The following is a 25259-nucleotide window of genomic DNA, read 5'->3' on the forward strand; positions in this document are numbered from 1 at the left end:
GATTTTTTCCCTTCCAATCCATTGATTTCCAGATCTGGAAACGGAGGACCAGCTGATCGAATAGAATAGAATAGAATGCGTTGGTTTTTTTTTTGTCTTGCCGTGTTTGCTGGTTCGAACAGATAGTATAGACGGATAACAAAGGACTACAGACTAGTTTTAGACTGGGCTAGGATAGAATGTCTGGATGGAATCGAATCAATCGGAATCAGTTTTCATGGATTTGCTCAGCGTTTACTGAAAGTAGTAGCTAGAGAATCATTATCATCAATTCAAATAATGAACCCAAAGCGAGAGCTTCTACGAAGTACAGTACATGTGATCTCACCCGTGAACCAGATTGTTATCAAGGATATATAGCACATCCATCGATCGACACTGTCAATCAGATCGATCAGATCAGATCAGATCAGATCCTTTTTTTTATTATTTTTCCTTGTCAGGGAAGTTATAATTTAGTTTAATTTAATTTACTTTTACTCAACTAGCCTGGTTGATTGATTGATTGATTGATTCCTTATGATACTAATCATCATCATTTTCTGCTTCTGCTTCTGCTTCTTCTTGTTCTTTTGTCGTCTTTTTATTATTTTACACTTGTCAACCTAGCTACCTTACCTAAACTAGGAGTTAATAGTTCTATATACATAGGTGTAGGTATGTACAGTACATAGTCCTTATTATTTAGTCAAAGTATATACTGTACTGTACTGTATGTACCTATTGATTGATCGATCGATCGATCGATCAGATATCTGCCTTCATTTTCATCATCTTGACTTGTCTTGTCTTGCAAGCAACTCTCTAGCTTTGTCTCTGTCAAAAGGTTATATAGCTTAGTCACATAGATAATAAAAATCTATATTAATTATACAGTCAATTGAGGTTGTGATGTTTTATTTATTTGTTTGGTGTCGTGTCTGAGTCTGAGTCTATGGGCACTGTACTGTATTGCCTGAGACAGAAAGATAGAAAATTTATATTTACTCCGGAGTATATAAAGGAGGTTGGGGGGGGGGGGGGGAGGGAGAAGGGAACAGTACAGATAAAGACACTCTCACTACATGTACGTACATGTATGTACATAAAAAAAATAGACAAAGAAGAAGAAAAAAAAGAAGTCTCAGAAGAAGACGACGAGAAACATACTGAGCTACATGTATGTACTCCGAATTTGATTTGGCTCAGCTTATTTATATTTAGATCGTATCTCGTCTTCTTAAGAAATTCTTCTTCTTGATTTATCTCACTCACGAATGTCGACTGACTCAGTCAATGCTAACTTGACGTGACTTCATACCTGTTGCGTTGATATCAATAGTCACTCAAATCACAATCACCTCAAATACTATTCATTATTTCAATGTGAAATACATCTCTCTGTTCGTCACACATCCATATCACTGCTATCTCCACTGCTATCCAGTCAGATATCCACCAAGATCGCGCTCCCCCATCCCCTCAGTCTGGGCCACTCAAACTCCTCGACATCCTCATAGCTGTCCTCCTCGACGTCGACATCGTCGTCCACGTCCCACTCTCCCGCGTCGTCGCTCTCCGACATCGACAGCGCCCGCTCCCTGATCTCTGTCCAGTCCATGCCCTGGCTCCACGCCCGGATGTCATCCAGGTCGACGGCCGACAGCGTCTCTGGCTCCGCGATGTTGGCGTTGCGCCCGCGCTTCACCACCACGAGGAGCTCTCTGTCCCATTCCGTGTCGGGCATGTGAGTCGGTGGCCCCTGCGGCGGACGCTGCGATGATTGCACTGTGTCCTAATACAGGATGTCGTCTTCGTTGAAGAGCTGGCGCGCTTCGGGGCAGAGGATCGACGGAGTAGTAGTAGTAGCATCAGCAGTGGTGGTTGTAGTGTCTGGGGTAGTCCTCCGATAGATCGTCACAGAAGCACCAGACTTCTCGCCCCCGTCGCGGCGATACAGATGCTCTTCCCAGGTAATCGGCAACCCGATGCGGTAGCGGTCTCCTTCCTCGTCGGGCTCTTCTCGCTGGTGAATCAGCGCCCACATTAAGGGCGCACTGTTGGGCGTAACGAAGTTGAGCTGCCGCCAGCCATTGCCTTTCTTGACCAGGGCTGTCAGCGTCTGCCACGCCGTCCGGTCGTCGGACGAGCAGAAGACGGTCAGGACGTCTAGACGCAGCGCGGGCACCAACTTCAGGATGGCTGCGAGGCTGTAGCTGAGTACTGCCCGGGCTTCGGTCCCTCCTCCTTGCTCAAGATTCTGGATGAGCGCCTCGATCCCACCCTCTTCTGGCTGCAAGTCCGTCTGAAACCACAGCGACTCAGCCCAGACGCGCAGCCGGCGAATCTTGGACACAGTAGCGGCCGACAAGGGAGTGAGCTTGTCCAGGAGCGTGCGCGGATCCTCGAAATTGAAGAGAACCAGATTCAGCCAGAGGTCCCTCGTTTCACGGTATATCAGACGGCAGACGCGCAGCAGGGCCAGGCTGTTGCTCCGCGGTCTCTTGATGCGCGCCGCATGCGCAGTATTAGTATTATCCATGACTCGTTTCCCGAACGTGAGCCGCGTCGAGGCGAAGACGAAGTCGTAGATGAAAAGCCGGATCTCTGCTGGGAGCAAAATGAACCGCGTAGCCGGTTCATCAGTATTAGTATCAGCATCAGCGTCAGCATCTATAGGTGCGATATTATCATCTGCTCTGGTGGTGGTGGAGGTGTCATCCTCAGCCATGGCTGGCGAGTGATATGATATACAAGATGCGCTGACAATAGACTATTGACACCGGCAACTGTGATATGATAATGCCAGAATAATGTCAGAATCTGCTGCTGTAGAAAGAAAAAAGAAAGCCAGCACTTTGCTTCTAAAGCAAAGAGACAAGAGCCAAAGCGCAGTCGAATGAAATGAGAATGGCAAGATAAGATGAGACTTGATATTCAGCGTAAACGAGTAAGCGAGTCCAGTATGAGTATGATTCAGGACAACCAGAACCTGTAGAAACTGTAGAAACTGCAGAAACAGCAGAAACTGCGTGCCCTGAAAAGACAAGATGAGATGAGACGAGACGAGTGAAGAGTGAAGAGCAGAAGCCAGCATGTAAATATATCATCAGATCAGGACAAACTGGTTAATTAATCTGTCTGTCGTGTTATTGTTATTATTATCATCCATTCTCTTTGACAACAGCAACAAACAGCAATTCCTTGAACGAAACCAGTAATAGTGACAGAGACAGACAGACAGACACACACAGACAGAAAGACAGACAAAGGGCATAGGGCATTCATTCATGCTAGCTAGGTAGGTAGGTAGCTTGGTTTACTTCTGTCTGTCTGTCTGTCGCTGGGGCGATACTCATGCAGAACTCTTTGATAATAACAGACAGTACAATAGGATGTCAACTCTCTTGGCGCCCTTCTTTCTTTCTGTTGACATGCATTCATTGTCTCCAATACCAGCAGTATGAGTGAGTATGGGGGAACTCTGGGCGACATGTGTAGAGTCATGCCGTGCCGTGCCGCCCTGGACAAAACAAAGTACATTATCTTCCCAGCAAACTTGATCAGTCATTGTCTTCTGCTTCAGAAGTTATCTTTGGCACAAAGAGTCTGAGATGGATGCATGCATCCTTCAACGCCATCTATTATTACCCAAGAATTATTGTACAGTACAATTTTAATTTTGCACCACCAAGTCGCAGAGTTGGGACTTTTCATTCATGCTGTTTTTTTGTGGCTTTTGTACTCGGTTGGTATACAGATTCGGTCTTCTATTCTCAAATTATTTTTTTTCTTTCCCATTTTTGTTGTCTAAACCTCTTTCCATTAATGCTCGTGTATGAAGGATCTGATGACAGCAGTCGGTGCTGTCAATTGCGGCGTACATCGCTAAAAATATGACTTCCGTTAAGAGAATGCGAAGCTGCCAAGCAAGCACCACCAAGCAATGGCAGCAATTTCCACCAATACTATTTGTATTTGCGGTTCTGATGGGGCCGTCACTTACATACTCTTCTTCTTCTATGAATAGGTGAGGCTTCGAGGCGAGAAACAGCTACGATCCCACGCCGACTGCATCCGGATGCTCTTCGCTGGTCTCATGAGCAGCAACCGAGGACGTGTCTTTGTCGTGCTCCCGGTCCTCGTCACTTGCAGTTGGCGAGGTTGGTTGGCTTTGTAAGTCACGCAGGGATTCCCGTGTCCGTGTCATCTAATAAGACTCACATCAGCACCTGAAACGGAGTACAAAATAAAAGGACAAACTAACCCATGCTCTGACACCACCAATCAGGCCCAGGCTGTAGCCCGTGGCAAAGTCCTCATTCCGTCCGGACGCAGGCGTGTCAGGACGTTGCTTCGAGCTGTCCAGCCGCGAGAGATGCAGCTTGGACACGCTATTGCTAGCCGAACGAGGGCTGGTCACGTCGCCACCATTGCGGGTGCTGCGCGCAGGGCTATTCGATCGGCTGCTCTGCCAAAACTGGCGGAATTCCTTTGTCAATTCCTGCCCAGTCATGGTCCAGTTGTTTCGAATGCTTTCGCGAAGCTCAGCCACGTGGCGTTTGATCTCAAGCTCGTTCTTTTTCAGCCACGAGACATTGAGTTCCTGTCTGGAAGCGCCCCGCTTGAATTGACGAGCGATATATTTATCATAGTCACGAACGATCCTAACTGGCGTCAGTGACATATTCCGCAGTTGAGAAAGGGGAAATACGAACTTTGTGATGATCCCTGTCGTGCTGACGCCTTCTGTTCGCTGAGTCACGAGGAATTTACCCTGAGCCTTGATCGGGGCATAGATGTCGTCTCCCTCGTCCGCTTTGTACGGGAGGTCGTCGTGTGCAACATAGTCGATCTGGTGCTCTTCCAGGAACTCCGGAGTGACGACCCACGGGCAGTTGGGAATGACTTCGTCCACCCATCTACAATGCCGGACCGTCTCTGCTCGCTCTGCACCTGAAAGGACGGTAAGACCTTTTCGCTTGTGTGTCTCTTCATCTCCGGTTACACCGACAATGAGATAGACCTCAGGAAAGGCCTTTTTCGCCTGTTCGAGTTGTCGCATGTGTCTGCGCTATAGGTCAGTGAGAGAATATGAATTGGTCAGACCCAAAAAGCGTACCCTAGGTGGAACAGGTCGAACACGCCGTCCGCGTAGACCCGAACCGGTCTGCCCTTGGGCGGAGGGTTGGTATGGTAGCCGACGGGATCCTGAAGCCCGGCTCTCAATGGCGGATCAAAGAACCCTTCTGAGTCGCCCTGCTTCTTCCCACCCGTATTCAGAACTGCCTTGCTGATCTTGGGCTTCAAACGGCTTTCGATATCGGCGCTGGCCTCGGTGGTTTCGGATGGCTCGCCGGGATCCTCCTTGCTGATGGAATGACCTTCAGTGCCCGTCCCATTGCTCATCGTCGACAGACCATCGGCGTCGGCGCTGGATTGCGTCCGGGCGCGCTTCGACGGCGGGACATTATTACTTGTGGCATCGATGGATTGTGAACTTTTCTTGTGTTTGGGGGTGGACGCGGCGGACTCGTCGCCTTCTTCACCAGACGCGTCTCGCGACGAGGGCTGCAGCAGATCTGCGGTGGACGACTGGGGAGTATCGGCGGCCAAGTGATGCGAGGAGCTTCGCTTGCGCTTGCCAGCGCCGGAAGGAGACTGGGAGGACATGGTCGTGGACGAGTCCTGCGGAGGGTTTGCGTCTACCGGGCACTCTGGCAGGAGAGAAGGTCAAGAAAACAATAAGAAAAGGGTCTGCTGGACCAAAAGGACCGCAGTGCCAATCAAACGGACGGTTTCAACTTGAAAGAGGGAATACGGGGCTCCCTGGGCGCTTTGGTACTCGAGCGCCAATGCCGGAGGGCAATTAGGAAGATCACGGGCCGCGTCGCTTAAAACTCCGTCAAGATCCTGGACAAGGAGCGGTGGGGACCCCAAGCCCAAGTCGCCGAGCCCTGAGAGTCGCTCTGGCAGCCCGCATCAACGACCGCAGTGGGTGACCTCCGATTCAGAAGTTATCGAGAAATTGTCCCTAGAAGAAGCGTTGCAGGAGCATGCAGCAGCCCGACTGCGGATGACGTGTTGATGCGGGCTGGACTTGCCCGTGGATTCCTGTCCCGGTGAGCTTAGCCGCTGCGGGTCACGTCATGACGGGCACGTCAGAAGAAAAACAAGGCACATTCTATTGTCATATAACATAAAAGACGGGAAAACCCGCTCAATGCGTCTTCAATTACTACTCTCCCCCATTGATACAGCCTGGTCATGGATCCAAAACAACTTGCATACGTAGGGAATGACGAACACGCGATATCATATCTATGAGATCCGCCAACAAAAGGTATTTAATGCCCCGGGGCGGCGTACAAAATCAAAACAACAACAACGGCGTCAAAAGTAGTACGATTCATCCAGTCCAAATGAGACTAAAATGAGCTCAAACGTGCAAGCTTATGAAAGTACCGGTTACGCCATGATGTGTGCAAAACCACCCTTTGATCCTTGCCATCCCTTCCTGCTCCGACAGCCCTCGCTAGCCCAGACATCTATCCAGACGCAGGCCTTCGTTTGCCACATCGCACGGCACAGCCTTAACAAAAAGAACAAAAAAGATGTTAACGGTAACGACAGGGTTCATCCAGGGAAATATGGGAGAATAGGGGTAAAAAAAAGAGACATCACGAAAGGGGTGGTTATCACAAGAAATCCGGGCCGTGCGGTGTGTATGGAGGGAAAACAAAAACGAAGAAAAAAAAAAGAAACAAAAAGGACGATGTTCATCGTCAAGGCAATGGCATGTGAGGTTTCACAACGCTCCGGAAATGCCACTTGAGCAGAGATTATTTCGGCTCGGAGTAGAGTAGCCGTCCAAAACCGCGGTCCTGCAGGGCGACGTAAAGGAGCGCGAGGAAGCGAAAGCGATCGGGCAGAAACCGTGGGGGATCAATAGAACCGTCATCATCATCGTCGTCGTCTTTCTAAACCAAAGGGAGGGGAACGATAAAACAGAGGGAATGACCGTGACTAAGACTCGGAGGGTTTCTCACTGGCTTCGCCGTCTTCGTTGCCTTTGCCGGACGATTCCGTTGTGATCGACGAGGGCGAGGCAGAGACTTGGGGCGTGGTTTGTGAGGTGTCCTTATTATTCTGAGGGTTGTTCTGATAGGTAAGCTGGGGTCCAGGAGTGCCTTCACGTTGTTTTCGGATGGCGTCATTGCTAGACTCAGAGGAGCTGTTCCGTACCTGGCTCTTGTCGTCTTTGCCTTCGTCGGCCGGGTCAAAAAGCTCTTCTTCCTCTTCTGCCTGGTCAGCATGAACTTCAGTGCCATCCCCCAAAAGGATGATCCTGCCTGAGCGGACGCCGAAGGAACTCGATCGACTGTCCATCTCCAAATCGTCGTAGTCTGGGCTCTCATCAAACTGACGCCGGACGCCCGGGCCGCGGAATTCAGCTGCAGCCCATCAGTCAGCAGGACTTCGCGTCCTAGGATGTCTCATTACACTTGCCGTACTCGGGCGGAGCGCAAGGGCCGTCGCCTTTAGCAACCCGCTCTGCGATGGTGTTGTACCACTCCTCCTTCGTCTTCCCGTTGAGGATTCCAACGATGACCATCGTCATGTTGTCGCATCCTACACCACCTGTTTCACTGTTGGAAGCAAGGCAGTTATCCATCATGTTCTCACAGATCCGGTACAGCTCCTGTTTGGCAGCAATGCCTCTCCTCACGAACTCAATCACCGCCTGAGAAGATTGGCAATCCCAGATACCTAGGTCACATCAATTTAGCCCTGAGAATGCCCCGTTCGTAGGAATTGTAGGTAAAACGTACCATCGCACGCAATGACGAGGAATTCGTCATCTTCGGTGATCTCGTGGACGGTTACATCTGGAAAAGCAGTAACAATCTGTTGTTCGGGGGACAGTTCAGCGCTCTTCTTGAACTCGAAGTCACCAATTGCGCGGGACAAGGCCAGGTTGCCATTGACACGCCCAAAATCCACAAACCCTCCTGCAGCACTTATACGAGCTTTCTCGCCTGGAGTCCATTGTCAGAGTGTCATCCACGGGTACACCACGCTGGGGAAGTCAGACCTTCATTCTGGGGCTTGTGGTCAAAAGATAATGGCTTGGCTCGGCCCTTCACACCGAGCACCGACCGCGAGTCACCTGCATTTGCCTGCATGTGGGTTTAGCATGACCCAGGTAATCAAGAGAACGATCATTGCGAGTACTCACCACCCAGATCTTGTCCTTGGAGATGACGCCGACAGAGGCAGTGCAACCGGAGACTTCCTCCTCATATTTGGGGTCTGATCACGTTAGCGATCGTTATCGATGATAATCCAGAAGAGTGGACCAACAGACCTTCGAGGATAGCACGGTCGGTAGCCAAAAACCCGTCTTTCAAAGCCTGTTCAATATCGCCCCTTGCAAATGCCTCTTGCTTGGCGACAATCTTGTGGACATTCTCTCCTGCAAATAAGGCCACCTTGTCCCCTCCATGCCCGTCGTATACGCCAAAGAATGACAGTCGCTTGTCTGGTGAGGTTGGTCTCCCTTCCTTATCTAGATACTTGGCTTGCAAATCGAGCACTGCAGCATGCGCATCTTCCATGCTGATTCTCCAGCCCTGCATGGCTGAGAGTCCGTACAGAACGCATTCATCTTGGCCCTGGGCAGACGTCTAGAGATGGAGCCAGTCAGCAACATCACGACACATTATACGGAGAAAAAGGAGAAAAAAGAATCCACTGGACAGCATTGAGAACCGAGACAACTGAAAAGATATGCACAAGGATCCCAGTGTCGAGGCGTCATTGCCGATGAGGCCAGTCAAGTAGCATCCGCCGGTTGAGGCACTCTGCCCCGCGCACGCCGAGGGCGGCGGTTGATGCTGATGCTGGAAGGGAAGGGGGAAGAGGATGGATGGATGGCAGCAAAGACATGATTTGCAGCATGCTGTCTTCAGACACGGGCACCTGCGACAGGACGTAGCTGAATGGGCCCGAGGCAGAGGAAAGAAAATCTCACCTTCTCTACAACGGGTTCTGATAAGGTCTGCCCCATGGTTTATGGCAGGTCACAGTCAACACTGAAAGTATCTGCTTGCCTCTCACAATCATGCACGGCCCAGAGAAGTCATCCGCCGGAGTCGCTTTTGCAGGTATGGGGGTTGAGAGCGGCGCAGGAGGAAGGGCGGCGTTCTGGAGGGGAAGGTACCAATACCCAGCAGCTTTAGCGCAAAATCGATCGAGAGGATGTGGGGGGGGCAGAGAGTGCGCAGGGTGGAGAGAGGCAGCGAGAAGGGGAGCCGGCGAGACACGGCTCCAACGAGCAGCAGAGACAGCGAGGCGAGGCGAGAAGGGCAATTTTGGACTCGCGAGAGCAGAGGTGCCGGCACTCCAGGAGGAGAGTGTGTGCAGGGTCTGCAGTCGCGTGTTGGAGGCAGTCCAGTCGGAGGAGAGAAATGACGAAAATACTTAGCGTCTGGTGACTGGCGGCCTGCGGTACGACGGGCCTGAACTGAGCCATACAGACCACAGTACGCACCGTCAGCAATGAGGCCGGCCGGACAAAGCCTCTGGCAGGCTCACTACGCCCGTTTTATTCATCGCCATACTGCTTCGGGCAGGCTGTACATGGTGCTTCCTACAGCAGGCGTCGCTTCTTCCCTGCTCTTACGTACGCCGGCGGACGGCGAGTGCCTCGCCCCAGCGTGTCCAATTTTTTGTGTTTTCTCTCTTTCTTTCTTTCTGGCTGGCCCCAACAACTTACAAGGGACGCATAAGGGATCGTCCTGGCAGGCGAGACGGCGTGGAATTGGATCGAGCAGAATTTTCACTGGGGGCGTCTTTGCACGCAGCTGCTGCCTGTCTGACAGGTTGGCCGCAGACCGCCCCGGCCTCTTTTTGTCCCATTTCCGGCACCCCGCCCAGTCCAGGCCCTGGCTGCTGCCAGCCCGGCCCCCGTCCGCGCTGGATTTAGGATTAATTGACTGGCCGGCGCGATGCCTCCGGTGGCGGTTTGTCGCTCCGTACTGATCCCCCGGAGATCAAAGCTTCTCCAGTCGCCGTCCTCTTCCCCAGGTTTTGTACGCTTCATCGCCCAGATAAACTCACCCGCCAGATAAGCATGCCGCCTCGCGGACGCATTCCCACGGGTGAAGGCACCGGATGAGGAGCAAACTGGACCTAGACTACCTCTGTCCCTCTCTCAACAGGCTACGAAGACGCCCATGACGTAGACGGTATAGTGCTAACTATCAAACACAAGCATTGCATTCCCGAGGTATCTCGCCAAACCACACGCTATGCAAAAAGGGAATACAATGTCCATCATACAGAACTAGCCAACTTAGTTGTGAATGTCCCCAAAAAACAAAATTAGAAAATAAAAAAGACCTGGGTCACACAAACGCCAGGAAACTTCCTGTATTCTCCCGTTGCAATCCGTCTCTCTCCTCCACGCTCACTGACCGCTGCTCCCGGTTCTCATCCAGCTGCCAGTGTCGATCGCCTGATCGTGTGGCTGGGCTGCTATCCGGACCCCCAGTTCGTATCTGGCTCATCCGACGGTCTGGACTCTCTTCTCCTGCCACCGCTGTTTCCGCCTCTACTTCGTTGACATCGTAAAGAGGGTGCGCATTCGCAGCATACCACTGCCTACGACCCTCATGATCCTCCTGCTCGTCCACCAAGTCGTTGTAGTCGTCCGAGCCGGTCATCGAATCGGCGGATTCGAAGCGTCGCGCGCTGCTCAGGCTGCCTTGGCTCCAGAACCGTGGGATCTGGGCGATCGCGTCGGTATACTTTTGAATCAAGCTTGGTTGACTGCCTCTCGTTTTCGGCACATTTAATCCGTCAAAATTGGCCGTCGCTTGCGACATGGGCCGAAGCTGAGTGGAATGGCGGAAATCATCTGTGTATACTGATGCCGACATCGCCGTAGAGACGGGACGGACCTGAAGAGACTGCCGATGATCTTCGGCATTGGTCGAGACCGAGGCAGCGGTTTCAGCAACGCTAGAACTTCGGCGTGCCTTTTCCAGAGCACGACAACCGGACGATCCCCGACTGTTCAGTCGGGACGAGAACATCGGATTGCCCGAGTTCCGGCTCCTTGCTCGATTCTGGATAAAAGCTTCGAGAGAGTCCGCCTCTGGTTGCGTAGGTGAACCAGCACTAACTCGCTTCGATTGTTGTGGATATGGTAAACTGTCTCTTGTTCGCGCGAGAGGGGGGCGAGGAAACATAGTAGCCAAATTCTCAATGCTGGTGTCGTCTCCGCTTGGGCAGGACGTTGGGGCATTCTGCCAGGACATCCTTACTGCTCCAAGCCCTGGTGGTTCGATTCCTCCCGCTCCATGACCTGCACCATTGAGTCTCGGCGGAAGGCCGGACGCCACTGATGATAAGCCACTTGACTGCCTGGAGTACCTTTTGGATTTGGTTGACATAGCCGAATCTCTCTTGAACGACCGGGGTTGTATTGGTTTTAGAGGCTCTCTCTTCGAATGTCTCCTCGTACTTCGATGCGAGACAGGGGAGGTCTGGGTCACACTGGTGCTTTCTTTGGTAGCTTCTCGAGTCTGCTTGTCCTCATGTGCTCCAGCGTTCGCGAAGTCCCATCCAACCGTTGGTCGGGGAGGCTGATTTTCTTGATCCGCCATGTTAGGGGTTTGCTCTTCTTCATTCTTTAAGGAATCCGTCTCCCAGAGAGGTCCAAGTTCCAGACGGGGAGCAACCGAACGAGTGGATGAACTTGATGAGCTTCGCCGTGTCTCGGGTGGTTCTTGTTGCTCACATTGCTCATATGGCTCGCATTTCGGTAGCTCTTTCATTTTGGATGATGGCGACGGTGGTGTTTCCTGATCATGTCCTCCCTTTCCAGCTGTTTCTTGACGCCTACGTCGCCACCAACAAAGCAGGATAGCCGTGGTGACGATGACAACAAACGGTACCACAACGGCAACCGCTACGATCCCAACCTTCCGCTCATGGATTGGATCTTCTGACCCAGAGGAGTTCTGATCATTGACATCGCCCCCTTGGTCCGGTCTGGATATCTTGAGATCGAGGTTGCGTGTCTCGACAGTCGATCCTTGGCTGGCAATCAATTTGATCTCATAGGTTTGGGGGGCCAAATCAGCTGGAACATGCCCGTAGAGTGTCCTGTTTGCGTCATTATACTTCACCCAGGAAGGCACTTTCTCCAGGTCGACATCTAACTTCACTGTGTCATCACTGAAGAGGTATTTGTCGAACGTGTATGAAAAGTCTTCTCCAATAGTCGCATTACAGCTTTCGACACCCCTGAAAAACAATTGAGATACTCGGAGACGTATATCCAGAGTTGCGGTGTCCTGATAAACGTCCGTGACCGTGACCGTGATATTCTCGTTCCCAGCGTCTTCAGGAGCTGTTCCGCTGAGTGATATGGTGTCATGATCCAGCTTCAGCCAGTTCGGTGCATCAAGTTTGATACTTGTCAGGTTCTGGGTAGTTGCTTGGTTTCCGTCAATCGTCAGATCGCCAATGAAATGGGGAGTGCTGAAAGGCTGTCCTCTCGTGAATTTCAGCGTTTGCACAGTATGGTTAAATGCCATTATATGCGGACCGACGACGATATCAAAGCTGACAGTAGCTGCGCTGAAACCGGCCACATCGGAGGCGACTATATTGAAATTGAAAGTCTGGGGCCCTGATGATGGAGAGGATGGACTGTTTCCGGAGAATGACAGAGACGATGGGTCAAAGCTGATCCAAGACGGAAGCGGCGAGTTGTCAGATGACGTGGCATAGTAGATTGTCGTGAAATGAGTGTTCTTAAACATGTCGGATGCATTAAAGGAAAGGTGAAAGGGTCGACCGGGGTACATGAAAATGGTAGAGGGGCTCGAAGTAGGGCCAGATTTAGCCAACTGAGGTAGGAGTGACTTCCCGGGTTCTGGTCCTGCCTCGTTCGATACGACCAGTGTAACGCCCATGTTAGCAGATCCTGATTGATCTGACGCCTTCAGATCAAACTGGACTGTGCCCGCATCCCCAGGACCCGGCGTCCCATAAAGGGTCCTGCTACCGCTATCGAGATGGAGCCATCTTGGAGCATTCGTAAGCGAATATTCCAGACCAGCTTCGCCATTGACGAATGTGCTCTCGGAGAAGCTGAACCTGAAAGGTTTGGAGACTCGAGCAACCGGTGGCAGTTGAGAATTGATGGGATAGTTCGCCACTGGTACCGCAGCGACAGTCCAAATGAATGTTAACAGAGCAGTCAGAAGAGACGTCTCAATCATATTTCGTCGACACAGTCCAGTCATCGCACCCGACTGTCAGCTGACGATAGAGTGTTGAAACCGAATGCTCGCGACTCGCCAGCGACGTCATCAAAGTGACAAGACAGAATGGCAAGGACGAGCTGAATCGAGAAGATGAACAGGTCAGGGAGGTTCCTCAGTGCCCTTGAGAGAGGATACGAGCCTCAAAAGATCCCTCAGAAAAGCCAGGGCCAGGGGCAAAGGACTAGAAAACGCCCGACGCGAGGCGTGTAACCCCTTCGAAGTAGCCATGTCTGAATATGTTTGACGTCAGAAATGCGTGGGCAAGGCTGGTAACTTGTGAATCTCGCAGATTGACAGTCGAACGTGCGCGTGCGAAGATCGCGAGGCTCGTGTTCCGGAGATTTCATGACGCCGCAAGGGACATTCCACACGACGGCCAGGACCCAACCACAGCCATCCTTGACAGCCCTAGGGGAGAAAGGGCGTTAAGGACAGGGAGACCAGGGCACGAGACTGAAATTCAGCCATCCTGGATAATTCAGATTGCGTGATCAACGTCCTGGGCCACGTTCAAGATTGAGGACCATTCGAATACCTGTGCGTCCAGGTGCGTAGTAATCGGCGACTTGTTCCCGTTCTTCAAAACCACACCGAGCGTACAGCGCTCGGGCCGGGTGTCTGTCTCTGTCAACCCAGAGCTGGATGTACTGACAGCCCTCCTTCTGGAGCCGTTGTTGAATGTATTCGAGGAGTCTTTTCCCAATCCCCCTTCTGCGGTGCGGTTCTGTGACACAGACCTTGTGCAACAGAGCGGCGCCCTTCTGCCGAACATAAACGGCATAGGCAACTAGGGTTGAAGGAGCACCAGCTGGCGAGGAAGGGGTATCCATCGCGTAGATGACTCGCGTGTTCGGCTTCTTCCTCCATAGATCGGCACTAAAGTCAAAGGCTTCGTTAGAGGGGAAAGTCTTCTTCTCGACGCGTGCGATCCGCGCAAGAATGTCAAGAGCCTCATTTTGCTTCAAGGAATGAATATCCGCTATGACCAGGCATTCAGCCATGGCTCCAGCCTCCAAGTGGAAGTCTAGAAACCTGTGGAGAAATTCCACTGTATGTCAGTGCTTCAAAGAGAAAGGGTTAAGACATTATTAAGCAGCAGGTTGTTTGCATTGAATCGGGGCACAAAGAAGTTCCCGGGGGAACGTTGGTAGCGTCAGAACCTTTCGACCTCCGCGGACCCCCGCAATCTACTAGCTAGCTGCAGACAACTGCTTTAATCATTGGAACAACATACTACACATCTAGGACATTGGACTTTCTTACTCCGTACATTGTCAGTTGAGATTCAATACACATACGGTTTGGCAATCAGAGCCAAATTGGAGGCGTAATGCCATCGCAACAAGACGAGAAGCGCCAAGCGGCGCGTGAAGTAATTGACATTCTTCACGAAATATCACAACTACTCGTACGTCTCCGACCCCCTTCCCCTCTCAACAAAAAGCGCTTGCCATTGAAAGTGGAAACTAAGAGAATTTTTTCTATGCCTGTTTAGAACACCCATCTCGACCGAACCGAGCTCTCTTTGTGTGTCTCTCTCATTGAAAACGGAGTCAATCCCGACGCGCTTGCCGTACGTCATTTTGCGGGTTTCCCACTACTATTTTTTTCGTTCGTGAACAAGACGCTAATGCTGCTCGGGGTCGTTTTTCAGGCCGTTATTAAAGAGTTGCGGAAGGAGGCTGCAGCTGCTGAGGGAGCTATCAATGGCTGAGCGGTGCCGGAATAGATACACCATTCCGTTGTCTCCGATGCTATAATGGGCTTAATAATCCGTGGTATATGGCAAAAGGGGATCCTGGCGTTCGGTGTTTTCTGTTTATTATATCACGCTTCTGCGATTACAAGATACCCCATATGGACGTTGAAGGCGTACATTCGATTCTACAATTCAATCGGCATACACTATACGATAAATGGGCAAGAAACCCATGTAATGCTTCCTCACACATCAACCGCCGGACTCTTCCGGTTTCTACTCATGACCCTGAATTAAGCGCCGGGAAAACATGTGTTGAACTCGAGAGAATGACAATAGGAAATGGTGGATTTCTGCACGGAAGGGATATCTCATATTGGAAAAGCAGCCAATAACATACAGTCTGATTAACATCCGGTACTCTATTATTTCCCTGCAGCCTTGTCTCCGGCTTTACTGTCATCCTTTGAGCTGGATCCGAGGTCTGAGGCCGACGTGGCTTTCTTTGCATGATCCGTCTCATCTACACCGAGATCCTTCTTCTTGAAATCTCCCTCATCTTCGCTATCGCCGAGGCTGAAGGGATCATTGTCCCCCACAGGGGACGGTTCCACCGTAGACAGAGGCTGCCATTTGCTCGACTTGCCTCCGGTCGATGGTGTGCGTTTCGTTGACTCCGGAGCGTCGTACAGATTATCAATTTCTTCCGGTGGGCCTTGCTGGAAGGCCACCTTTCTCCGTTCTTGAGAAGATGCAGATGTCCGGTAGAGATTGGGGTTCGCGAGCGGACGCGTGGGACGAGGTGGAGCAGCTGCCGTGTGTTTTAGTATCTCTACTCTTACAACAAGACCTAGCCGGAGTCACAAACCTTCTGCGTCTCTTAACTCCAAAGCAGAGAAGTCATCGCTCAGAACCTGAGGATCAGCATCATACCGTTCACGGTCACCGCTGCGACGGGCTGAGTCGCCGCTGCGCCTGGGTCGGTTGTAGCCCTCTCCATATCCTTGACCGTAGCCTCCCGAGGAACGAGGCTCATCATCGTCGCCTTCGAGTTTCTTCTTGAAATTCTGCACCCAAGCGTTCACTTTCGACTGGGTCTCCAAGAAGCCCTTGCGGATATTCTCGCGGATTACCGGTAAGTCATCTTCAATAGGGCATTAGCAATCGAAGAACAAAAAGCCGTCAAGCGGATCTGCGTACCCTCGAAGAAATTGTACTCTCGTTCCTCCTCATAGTCATCTTGTCTTGGCCTTGAGCCTCTCCAAGTCCCTTCTCCGCGACGCGCGGACGCACTGTAGTGTTCAGCCAGCTGACGAGCATACCTCTCATCCTCTTCCAGTTGTTTCTGTGTCGTAGATGTAGCTGGATATGACGGCCGCGGTGGTTTGGGTGGCGGGAGATCTTCCTGCGCTTTGGGATCCGTCATGCCTGTATTCAGTCAGCAGACGGACCACCAGGCTTGTAGACCAGGTCTGACTAACCAAGCAGTGCATGGAAAGATCGTTCGATATTGTAGTCACTAGCTGTCAAGACTGCCTTAATTACCGCCGCATCTACAGTAGGAAACGCTTCTTTGAGCGTGTTCTCCGCTTGCTGCCGCGGAGTTAACGGACGAGGAGGCTTGGGCGGGGGAACTTCTGTTTCCGTAGAGGTGACACCGATCTCTTGAGGTTCATCATCAAAGTCTAGTGGCCGTGCCGTTGTCGGGGATTCAGGATTCGAGTTTCCTCCTCCCGACGTCTTGGTAGGCGTGCCCTGCGGGGGAGTCGGGTTAGCAACTGTCAGTCACCACGGGGCCTTGAGACTGCCGTACAATCTTCCCTTCGTCAGCCATGGCGGCCACTACCAGATGACTGCTGTGATGCTATAGCGACAAGAATAGAATTCTCCCTGCGATCTTGAAGAGATGAGTAAAGATTGCAGCGGCTAACAATAATGTGAATGCCTATTCTTCGCCGCCAGCACCGCCCAAACAGTCGCAGGTAGCTGCAGCCTATCACAGAAGACTGCAGGTACGAACTAACTCTTAGTCGCTTTCTTGCATTGACACCGCTTTTCGCGCCACACGTGGCCTGCACCGCCACACCCGGCTGCGGAGGATCCCTTACGTAAGCGGTCCTCGATGCAATTTGCCTGTCGGTGGAACAGCAGCTGGAAGCCACCCACAAGCTCGTGGTCAAAGAAGTCGAGGCATGACATGTTTCGACTCCATTCGGTGCTGCGCGTATTTCGAAAATGAATCGCAATTGCATCGAATCACCCCATGTACTTTAGGCATTCAATGATCAGCACCTCGGAGCTTCCAATGGTCACCTGCATTTAATAGTGCAGTCCAAATGGCTGAGGACTTTGATCTCTCATCGACCTTCATTCCCTCACTATATAAGCCGGCTGCATTGCTCCCGATTGCCCGTCACAGAGAGAGCTTGTTGTATCTCATCGAGACATTTCCTGTCACGATCGTCGTCGGGCAAACTGGGAGCGGGAAAACCACGCAGCTGCCGCAGTATCTCGACCAAGCAGGATGGACTGCGGATGGCAAAGTCATTGGAGTGACTCAGGTATGTCCAGTAGCGCGACCTAGGCTGTTCAGGTTCCATCTCGAATGTTTTCCGCTGTGGAGATGACGGCGAGCTAAGCAAGATTTAAATTACAGCCGCGGCGGGTGGCCGCGACTACCGTTGCCACGAGAGTGGCAGAGGAGATGCGCTGCAAGGTAGGGGAGGAGGTGGGCTATTCCATTCGATTTGAAGATGTCACATCCGCCGCGACGAGGATTAAATTCCTCACGGACGGGATGCTGCTTCGAGAGGCGCTCGTTGACCCTCTCCTTTCTCGGTACTCGGTCATCATGGTGGATGAGGCCCATGAACGATCGCTCAGTACCGATATTTTGTTAGGTCTTTTGAAGAAAATTCGAAGGAAAAGGCCTGAGCTCCGCGTTGTAATCAGCAGTGCAACCCTGCAGGCGGAGGACTTTTTACGCTTCTTTGCGGGCGATGAAGTCCATTCTGGAGGAGATGGCAAAGAAAGCGGCAGTGACGTTGGCCGTATTATCAGCCTGGAGGGCAGGATGTACCCTGTTGATATCCTTTACCTAGAAAGTCCTACTGAGGACTATGTTGAACGAGCCGTCAAAACAGTTTTCGACATACATACTCAAGAAGCTGAAGGGGATATCTTGGTATTCCTAACGGGTCGCGAGGAGATCGAGAGTACAGTACAGATGATCTCCGAGCGAGCTGCGATGCTTCATCCAAAAGCTCCAGCTTTACTCCCTCTACCCCTTTATTCGGGTCTTACGAGCGAACAACAACTTTATGTCTTCGAACCTGCCCCGGAAAACACGCGGAAAGTTATCGTCTCGACAAATATCGCGGAAGCCTCTGTCACCATCGATGGCATTGTTTACGTAGTTGATTGCGGGTTTGCGAAACTCAGGGCATATAACCCGCATACCGGCATTGAGACTTTGACTGCGGTCCCAATTTCGAAAGCATCTGCTACCCAGCGTGCTGGACGAGCTGGACGAACGAAACCCGGTAAATGCTTTCGACTCTACACCCAGCAGTCTTACGAGATGCTGCCAGAAACAACAGTTCCTGAAATACAGCGTTCCAATCTGGCCCCTGTCGTCATGCAGCTTAAGGCGCTAGGTATCGATAATGTTGCGCGCTTTGACTTCCTAACACCTCCTCCAGCTGAACAGGTCATCCGAGCCCTGGAATTGCTATATTCCCTAGGTGCGGTAGACGACTACGCTAAGCTCACTAAGCCGCTGGGACTGCGCATGGCGGAACTTGCGGTTGAGCCGATGATGGGCAAGGTCCTGCTCAGCGCGCCCTCCTTTGGTTGTGTGAGCGAGATTCTTTCGATCGCTGCTATGGTCAGCTTGCAGGGTTCCGTTTGGGTGCAGCATGAAGGTGACAGAAAGGCAACCGAGAGTGCTCGCAGAAAATTCGCCGTTGAGGAAGGCGATCACCTCACCTACCTGAATGTATACCAGGCATTCGTTACAAAGGGGAAAAAGGACCCCAAGTGGTGCCGCGACCACTATTTGAATTACAGATCCCTGCTGCGAGCAGTGAGCATTAGGTCTCAATTGAAACGATACCTTGAGCGATTCGGGATACAAGTCGATGAAAGCCTTTCTTCCAGTCATCGACAAGCAGATCTTAGCAAGCAACCCGAGCAAATTCGACGTTGTCTTACAACCGGTTATTTCGCCCATGCTGCCAGGATGCAGCCTGATGGAACTTTCAAGACAGTGAGCGGAGGCCTCACGCTCCATGCCCATCCCAGTTCTTTGATGTTTGTATGTGCCAAGCTCTTTTTTTCCCCTTTATCGTTTTGTGGCTGAGGAAAGTCACACTGATGAATGTTCTCGACAGAATCGTAAAGCAGACTGGGTCATCTTTCACGAAATCCTTGAAACGGGAGATAAAATATTCATCCGCGATATAACGAAGATCGAGAAAAACTGGCTACTCGAGTACGCGCCGGATTACTACAGAGTGAGCTAGGTTCTGTGGGAGGTTAATAATATCGATACCATATGAATTGATGTAATAGATCCTCGCATACTGCAATTGTAGAATCAACGAATAGATTTGATTGACATAGAAAAAGTGCATAAAAACGCATAGACATGTAGATGTCCAATTCAATTTGGCATGTGATTGGAGCTCTTGCCTGTTTGAGACAGACAAGACGTCAGTGGAAAGCACGTGTTGCAGACGGACTTTGGGCAGCTGCCACCCGTTTGGATTCCGGCATGTGGAGCAGACCCAATAGCCAAACTCAAGTAAAGCCATAGTTCTCATCATTTAATCATGGCCCTGCGATAAACCTCTCTGTAGCCTTCAAGATGTCAGGACATAATCACCATGACCACCACGGTCATGGTGGCCACTGCCATGGACATGGAGACGACGGCCATGATCACTCCAACGACCTTACCCCAGCTATTCAGTCGCTTTTGTACTCTCAGATCCAGTTTGATACAATCATCACCTTGAATGGTATGTCTCATTCCCTTTAAAACCATCAATAGTTACGTCAATATGGCTCTTATTGATCATTTTGCATCCAATGAACAGAGAAAGTTCCCCGATCTGGAGCTGCTATTGTTCAAAAGACATGGGCTGAGAGGCTGAATGAGCATCCTGAACTGGAGAGCGATGCTGATGAGCAGCTGCTCATGTACATCCCGTAAGTGAACTGTTCTCTTTGCCTTTGCGGTTTCTGCAACTCGCCCAGCTTAACCTGCGATTCTGCCCCGCCGTACCCCGCATCCATGTTTCGTGCCGTATCACATTGTCAACGATGGTGAAAACACATACAAGGAAATCGCGCACACTGATTCTATATGTATAGCTTGGCTGACCTGTGGAAACTCGAAAATTGAACAGATTTGCGGGGCAAGTGAAGCTCCACTCCATACTTATATATACAGCTCCAACTCCAGCTGCTCCAAAGACCCTCAAGCTCTTCAAAAACCGCGCTGATTTGGATTTCTCTACGGCGTCAGATCTCGCCGCTACACAAACGATTGAGGTGCCCCAGCCAGTACCGGCATCAGACGTCTTTGAGTTGCCGCTGAACCGAGCATTGTGGAATACGACTACCTCGATCACTCTCTTCTTTGAAGATAATTGGAGCGGAGGTGATGAGGAGACCACCAAGGTCGGATACATTGGATTCAAAGGACAATTCATGGCATTGAATCGTGAGCCGGTGAGCGTGCTCTATGAAGCGGCGGCCAACCCCAGTGACCACGTTGCTATTCAAGGTGTCGAGGGCGTGGGTGGACGAATTATGCCGGGACAGTGATATTCTTGAACAAATAGCAGCCATGAAAGTTGCAGAATGGAACATGCAATTTTTTCAGACTGGCTATACAATAGTGGAATAATATCGTTTGCACGTGTATATTTAGTATAGTTGCCTGTGCAGCCGGAAAGTTATGAAGGATAAAAACAAAAACACGGAGCTGTTCGCAGAACAGTACTAATACTCCACATAAGAATAGAAATATGAAAATCATTGTAACAACCGCAGGAGACTAGAACGTTAGTCAATATGTCAAACCGAAAAACGCCACCCAACGCCGATAATGCTTCGCTATGTATGTAGCTGAAACCTCCAAGAAGAGGGAGACAACATGAGACTCGATTCTTCCGGGGGCGCAAGTCAAGCTGCTAACTGCATGGCAGCTCGCTCTTGCGCTCTCGCCTTCGCTCTCGCTTTCGCCTTCTGTGCTTTCTCTTCCTCTGTTTCTTCAGGTAACGTGGCTGTAGGAGCATCGGGTAGATGGACGCCTTGAACCTCTCGTTCCAGGGCCTCGAGCTCATCCTCGACTTCGTCCTCATCTTGATTGGACATCTGACCAGCGAGCATGCGACTGACTTCCTGTATAGCCGTACTGACGTCAACATCTGAATCGCCAGGTTGCGCAAATTTAAAATGATGGTACCGACCTCTTGATATGCTCTGGCTTCTTTGGTCTCACCCATGAGTTTCTCTATTCCTTCTAAACCCCCAATCTCTTTCTGAATAGCCTGCAGGACTTTCGTCCCCTGTTGTAGCCCAAATACCACATCCTTCTGGACGAGCGCAAATTCGACTTGCGACGTCAGTTGCTCCAGTTGCGCCAGCTGCGCGTCGGTCTTTGCTAGTAGGGACTCTTGGTATTTCTTGCGACGGAGCGCCAGAAGTGCACGTCGACGGTCGTTACGCGCGAGACATTCCTTCGCAATCGCCGTTTCGCGATCTGTCAGAACAGTAATCCGCTTCTGGTATTGATGCAACTTGTCGCGCTGATTCTTCAAATCCAGGATAGCTCTGTTTCCTGTGTTAGAATGCCCAACTGAAAAGCGGAGTGGAAGATCACGGAATTCGACAAGACACGAGGCATCCAAAAATATCTGCCCCAGGGGTTGGATACGCATAAAGCAAAATAACTCACCTGTCCTGAGCGGTAATCTTATGGGAGCTGTTGGCGTTTCCCATTGTTGCAGCATTCTACCGGTTGTTAATGCGAGAAATGACGTCCTTCCCGTTGATAAAGCGGTGCGCCAGTACCGTACTAAGGTAAGGTACGGTATGGCTCGTGGAGCATATCGATAACCTTGGGCAACAGCCTTCCAAGGACCCACCCACAGTCCTTCGAGAGACCATCTTATCGCGCCTACTCATCTAAGATGTAAAAGATATAAATGATATTTTCAACTGATCATAAAGCAGTCTCTCATCTGGTGTAACGAGCAATTCAGAGGCACATGTTACCCGATAGTGAGGGTCAGAGATAGCGGCCGTCGGCCCTTCCATTCTTCCGGGTTGCCCCCGCGGTATCTCCAACAAAAAAATTGTCTCAAAACGGTCAATATCGAAAATCTCGTTAGGGAAAGACTTACATCCCCCGCGGCCCAACATGCCTGTCAGGCACCGTGGAGGCAGGCCTACTCTGAGCCAAGGCCTGGATCGAGAGGTAATTGATTCATATCTTCGTTGCAAATCAAATTGAAGCTTATTGAGTCCATTATCCGCAGATCTATCAAATTGTGCGCAAAATTGTGGACGAGCAACAGCAAGAAGGAGGCCGAATACGCCTTTCTACTCATGCGATCTACGATACCATAAAGAGATCCAATTCCAGTCTCAACCGGAAACCGAAAAGACTCCTCGAGGACAGCATTGAGCGTGTTTTGGAAGTGTTCCAAAGTGACGTTCTTGGAGATGGGGAGTCGGATTCAGTAGATGGGGATTTCGACGGCCTAGAAGAGGACAAGCCGGCTGTCACGGTATGCCTTTCTATCTCATCGCCTAACCATGGCTCTTAAATGCTGATTGCACAAGGACTCCAATAGCTTGAACAGAAGCATCGTAGGCATGTGGTCTACGTCTAAACCATCGCCCGCGCCCGCGAAAGGCAACGATTCCTCTACTGTGGAAACACCTGGACCTACGGCAACGGCAAACAAGAGACGCCACCATGCAGGGGAGTCGGTCGCCAAACGGCGCAAGGCAGATCATGCCATTGACAGATCCCCTCCGACCCACGTTAGCCTGGCAGATATCGGTGGAATGGATGATGTGATACAAGAATTGGGTGACCTCCTTATTTTACCAATGACCCGTCCTCAGATCTATTCTTCGTCAAAAGTACAGCCTCCACGAGGTGTTCTGCTGCATGGGCCCCCGGGATGTGGAAAAACAATGATCGCAAATGCTTTCGCTGCAGATCTTGGCGTTCCATTCATTTCTATATCAGCACCATCGATTGTGTCTGGGATGTCTGGAGAGTCAGAGAAGGCTCTTCGCGACCATTTTGAAGAAGCGAAAAAGCTCGCCCCGTGTCTAGTGTTCATTGATGAGATCGACGCAATAACGCCCAAAAGAGAGAGTGCCCAGAGGGAGATGGAGAAGCGAATAGTTGCTCAGCTTCTTACTTGTATGGACGATCTGGCACTCGAGAAGACGGATGGGAAGCCAGTCATTGTCCTTGCTGCCACAAACCGTCCTGACAGTTTGGATCCTGCCCTGCGGCGTGGAGGCCGATTCGACAAAGAAATAAACCTCAGTGTGCCGTCTGAGCCAGTGAGGGAGCAGATTCTTCGCACGCTGACGCGGAAGATGTCACTCGCTGATGATATTGACTTTAAGCTGCTTGCCAAACGGACCCCCGGTTTTGTGGGTGCTGATCTGAACGATCTGGTCTCCACCGCCGGCTCTGCCGCCATCAAACGCTATTTAGAGCTCTTAAGATCGAATACCACCGAGGAAATGGATATAGAAGAAGAAACAGAAGAAGATGCTAGTGCAAAAGTGAAGGAACTGCGTCGTCTCATCAAGCACGCTAAGGAGGCGCCCATCGGAGAAGAAGCGCAGCCGGTGTTGGTGTCGAATGCGGATTTCTTTGCGGCATTGCCGAAGATTCAGCCGTCATCCAAACGTGAAGGTTTTGCAACGATCCCAGACACAACCTGGGCGGATATTGGTGCTTTGGCTGAAGTTCGGGAAGAGCTTGTTACGGCCATTGTCGAGCCGATCAAGAATCCCGAAACCTATGCGAAAGTGGGCATCACCGCTCCCACCGGTGTCCTCCTCTGGGGTCCTCCTGGGTGTGGTAAGACGCTTCTCGCGAAAGCAGTGGCCAACGAGTCCCGCGCCAACTTCATCAGCGTCAAGGGACCTGAACTGCTCAACAAATATGTCGGTGAATCTGAGCGTGCAGTCCGGCAGGTCTTTGTCCGGGCTCGGTCCTCTGTACCCTGTGTCATCTTCTTCGATGAACTTGACGCCCTGGTACCCCGTCGTGACGATACTCTCTCCGAGGCGTCCGCACGGGTTGTCAATACGTTGCTGACGGAACTGGATGGTCTGGGCAGCAACCGCCAGGGGATCTATGTGATCGCGGCGACGAACCGTCCGGACATCATCGACCCAGCGATGCTGCGCCCAGGCCGTCTGGAAACGCTTCTTTTTGTCAACCTCCCCGGCCCCCAGGAGCGGGTCGAGATCCTCCAGACTCTGGTCCGAAAGCTGCCCATCGAATTTACCGACGACCTGCGCAAGCTGGCGGAGGATTGCGAGGGATTCAGCGGCGCCGACCTGGGCAGTCTGCTCCGCCGGGCCGGTTACTCCGCCATCAAGCGGCGCGACACGATCAAATTCGAGGACTTTGTGGCCGCCAAGGAATATATCCGGCCCAGTGTGACCGATATGAAGAAATACGAGAAGCTGAGACGGGATTGGAGCAGCGGTGTGCTGTGATGATCCACTGCACGAATCCTCATATCGTCTATACAACGGATGCACTCCGTACTCCGTACATAGATATTATTTCGTTCCTCTTGCTTTTCGTGTATATACAACATCGATAGATGGATTCATAGATACCGCCCCTGATTACAGCACCGTTCAAATAAAAAACAATATGTTCTTGCTTGAGAATGATTAAGACCTGGAGATGGACGTAAGAATAATAATAATTTTATTTTCCTTTTGATGGACCTGGTAACACCGACATACAACTTTTTGATCTATGAGGTACCTAACTAATGTATGTATATACAAAACGCCGCCGTGCTCATTTTTCCTTTTCCATGAGATGTAAAAAAAAGGAGACAGAAAGTAAACAAAAAGAATCACCATGCGAGATAAATTCCATACGGGTATTTTTCCCCCCCTCTCCCCTTTTTTGATCTAGCTACATGCAGTGAAGTACAATACAGTAC

At 51.0% G+C, this 25259-nt stretch overlaps 8 protein-coding genes across 8 annotated transcripts; 3 read left to right on the plus strand and 5 right to left on the minus strand.

The window, feature by feature from the left end:
* Positions 1-1426: 1426 nt before the first annotated feature.
* Positions 1427-2710, minus strand: T310_2023 (uncharacterized protein; the record flags this gene model as incomplete). Its single annotated transcript, XM_013475089.1, has 2 exons — positions 1427-1703; positions 1782-2710. 2 exons carry the CDS (start codon positions 2708-2710, stop codon positions 1427-1429), a joined length of 1206 nt encoding a protein of 401 aa, XP_013330543.1.
* Positions 2711-4033: 1323 nt separating this feature from the next.
* On the minus strand, positions 4034-5652 carry T310_2024 (Choline-phosphate cytidylyltransferase; the record flags this gene model as incomplete). The annotated part of the gene is made up of 3 exons (XM_013475090.1): positions 4034-4189; positions 4247-5048; positions 5102-5652. The coding sequence occupies 3 exons, from the start codon at positions 5650-5652 to the stop codon at positions 4034-4036; spliced, it is 1509 nt and encodes a 502-aa protein (XP_013330544.1).
* Positions 5653-7005: 1353 nt separating this feature from the next.
* On the minus strand, positions 7006-14904 carry T310_2025 (Transmembrane glycoprotein; the record flags this gene model as incomplete). Its single annotated transcript, XM_013475091.1, has 14 exons — positions 7006-7433; positions 7483-7749; positions 7812-8018; positions 8075-8159; positions 8219-8292; positions 8348-8666; positions 9014-9040; positions 9100-9408; positions 9533-9575; positions 9758-9957; positions 10102-10167; positions 10395-13213; positions 13858-14354; positions 14735-14904. 14 exons carry the CDS (start codon positions 14902-14904, stop codon positions 7006-7008), a joined length of 5511 nt encoding a protein of 1836 aa, XP_013330545.1.
* A 542-nt stretch (positions 14905-15446) lies between these two features.
* On the minus strand, positions 15447-16855 carry T310_2026 (CUE domain protein; the record flags this gene model as incomplete). Its single annotated transcript, XM_013475092.1, has 6 exons — positions 15447-15832; positions 15890-16165; positions 16222-16313; positions 16344-16449; positions 16503-16776; positions 16835-16855. The coding sequence occupies 6 exons, from the start codon at positions 16853-16855 to the stop codon at positions 15447-15449; spliced, it is 1155 nt and encodes a 384-aa protein (XP_013330546.1).
* A 690-nt stretch (positions 16856-17545) lies between these two features.
* T310_2027 (uncharacterized protein) lies at positions 17546-19544 on the plus strand (the record flags this gene model as incomplete). The annotated part of the gene is made up of 3 exons (XM_013475093.1): positions 17546-17582; positions 17661-19336; positions 19413-19544. The coding sequence occupies 3 exons, from the start codon at positions 17546-17548 to the stop codon at positions 19542-19544; spliced, it is 1845 nt and encodes a 614-aa protein (XP_013330547.1).
* A 344-nt stretch (positions 19545-19888) lies between these two features.
* Positions 19889-20853, plus strand: T310_2028 (uncharacterized protein; the record flags this gene model as incomplete). The annotated part of the gene is made up of 3 exons (XM_013475094.1): positions 19889-20042; positions 20121-20232; positions 20433-20853. 3 exons carry the CDS (start codon positions 19889-19891, stop codon positions 20851-20853), a joined length of 687 nt encoding a protein of 228 aa, XP_013330548.1.
* Positions 20854-21213: 360 nt separating this feature from the next.
* Positions 21214-22032, minus strand: T310_2029 (uncharacterized protein; the record flags this gene model as incomplete). The annotated part of the gene is made up of 3 exons (XM_013475095.1): positions 21214-21432; positions 21501-21864; positions 21989-22032. The coding sequence occupies 3 exons, from the start codon at positions 22030-22032 to the stop codon at positions 21214-21216; spliced, it is 627 nt and encodes a 208-aa protein (XP_013330549.1).
* A 421-nt stretch (positions 22033-22453) lies between these two features.
* T310_2030 (AAA family ATPase/60S ribosome export protein Rix7) lies at positions 22454-24795 on the plus strand (the record flags this gene model as incomplete). Its single annotated transcript, XM_013475096.1, has 3 exons — positions 22454-22510; positions 22572-22823; positions 22879-24795. The coding sequence occupies 3 exons, from the start codon at positions 22454-22456 to the stop codon at positions 24793-24795; spliced, it is 2226 nt and encodes a 741-aa protein (XP_013330550.1).
* Positions 24796-25259: the final 464 nt, after the last annotated feature.

This window comes from Rasamsonia emersonii, assembly GCF_000968595.1.
Source record: "Rasamsonia emersonii CBS 393.64 chromosome Unknown ctg1118621760011, whole genome shotgun sequence".
Taxonomy (NCBI): domain Eukaryota; kingdom Fungi; phylum Ascomycota; class Eurotiomycetes; order Eurotiales; family Trichocomaceae; genus Rasamsonia; species Rasamsonia emersonii.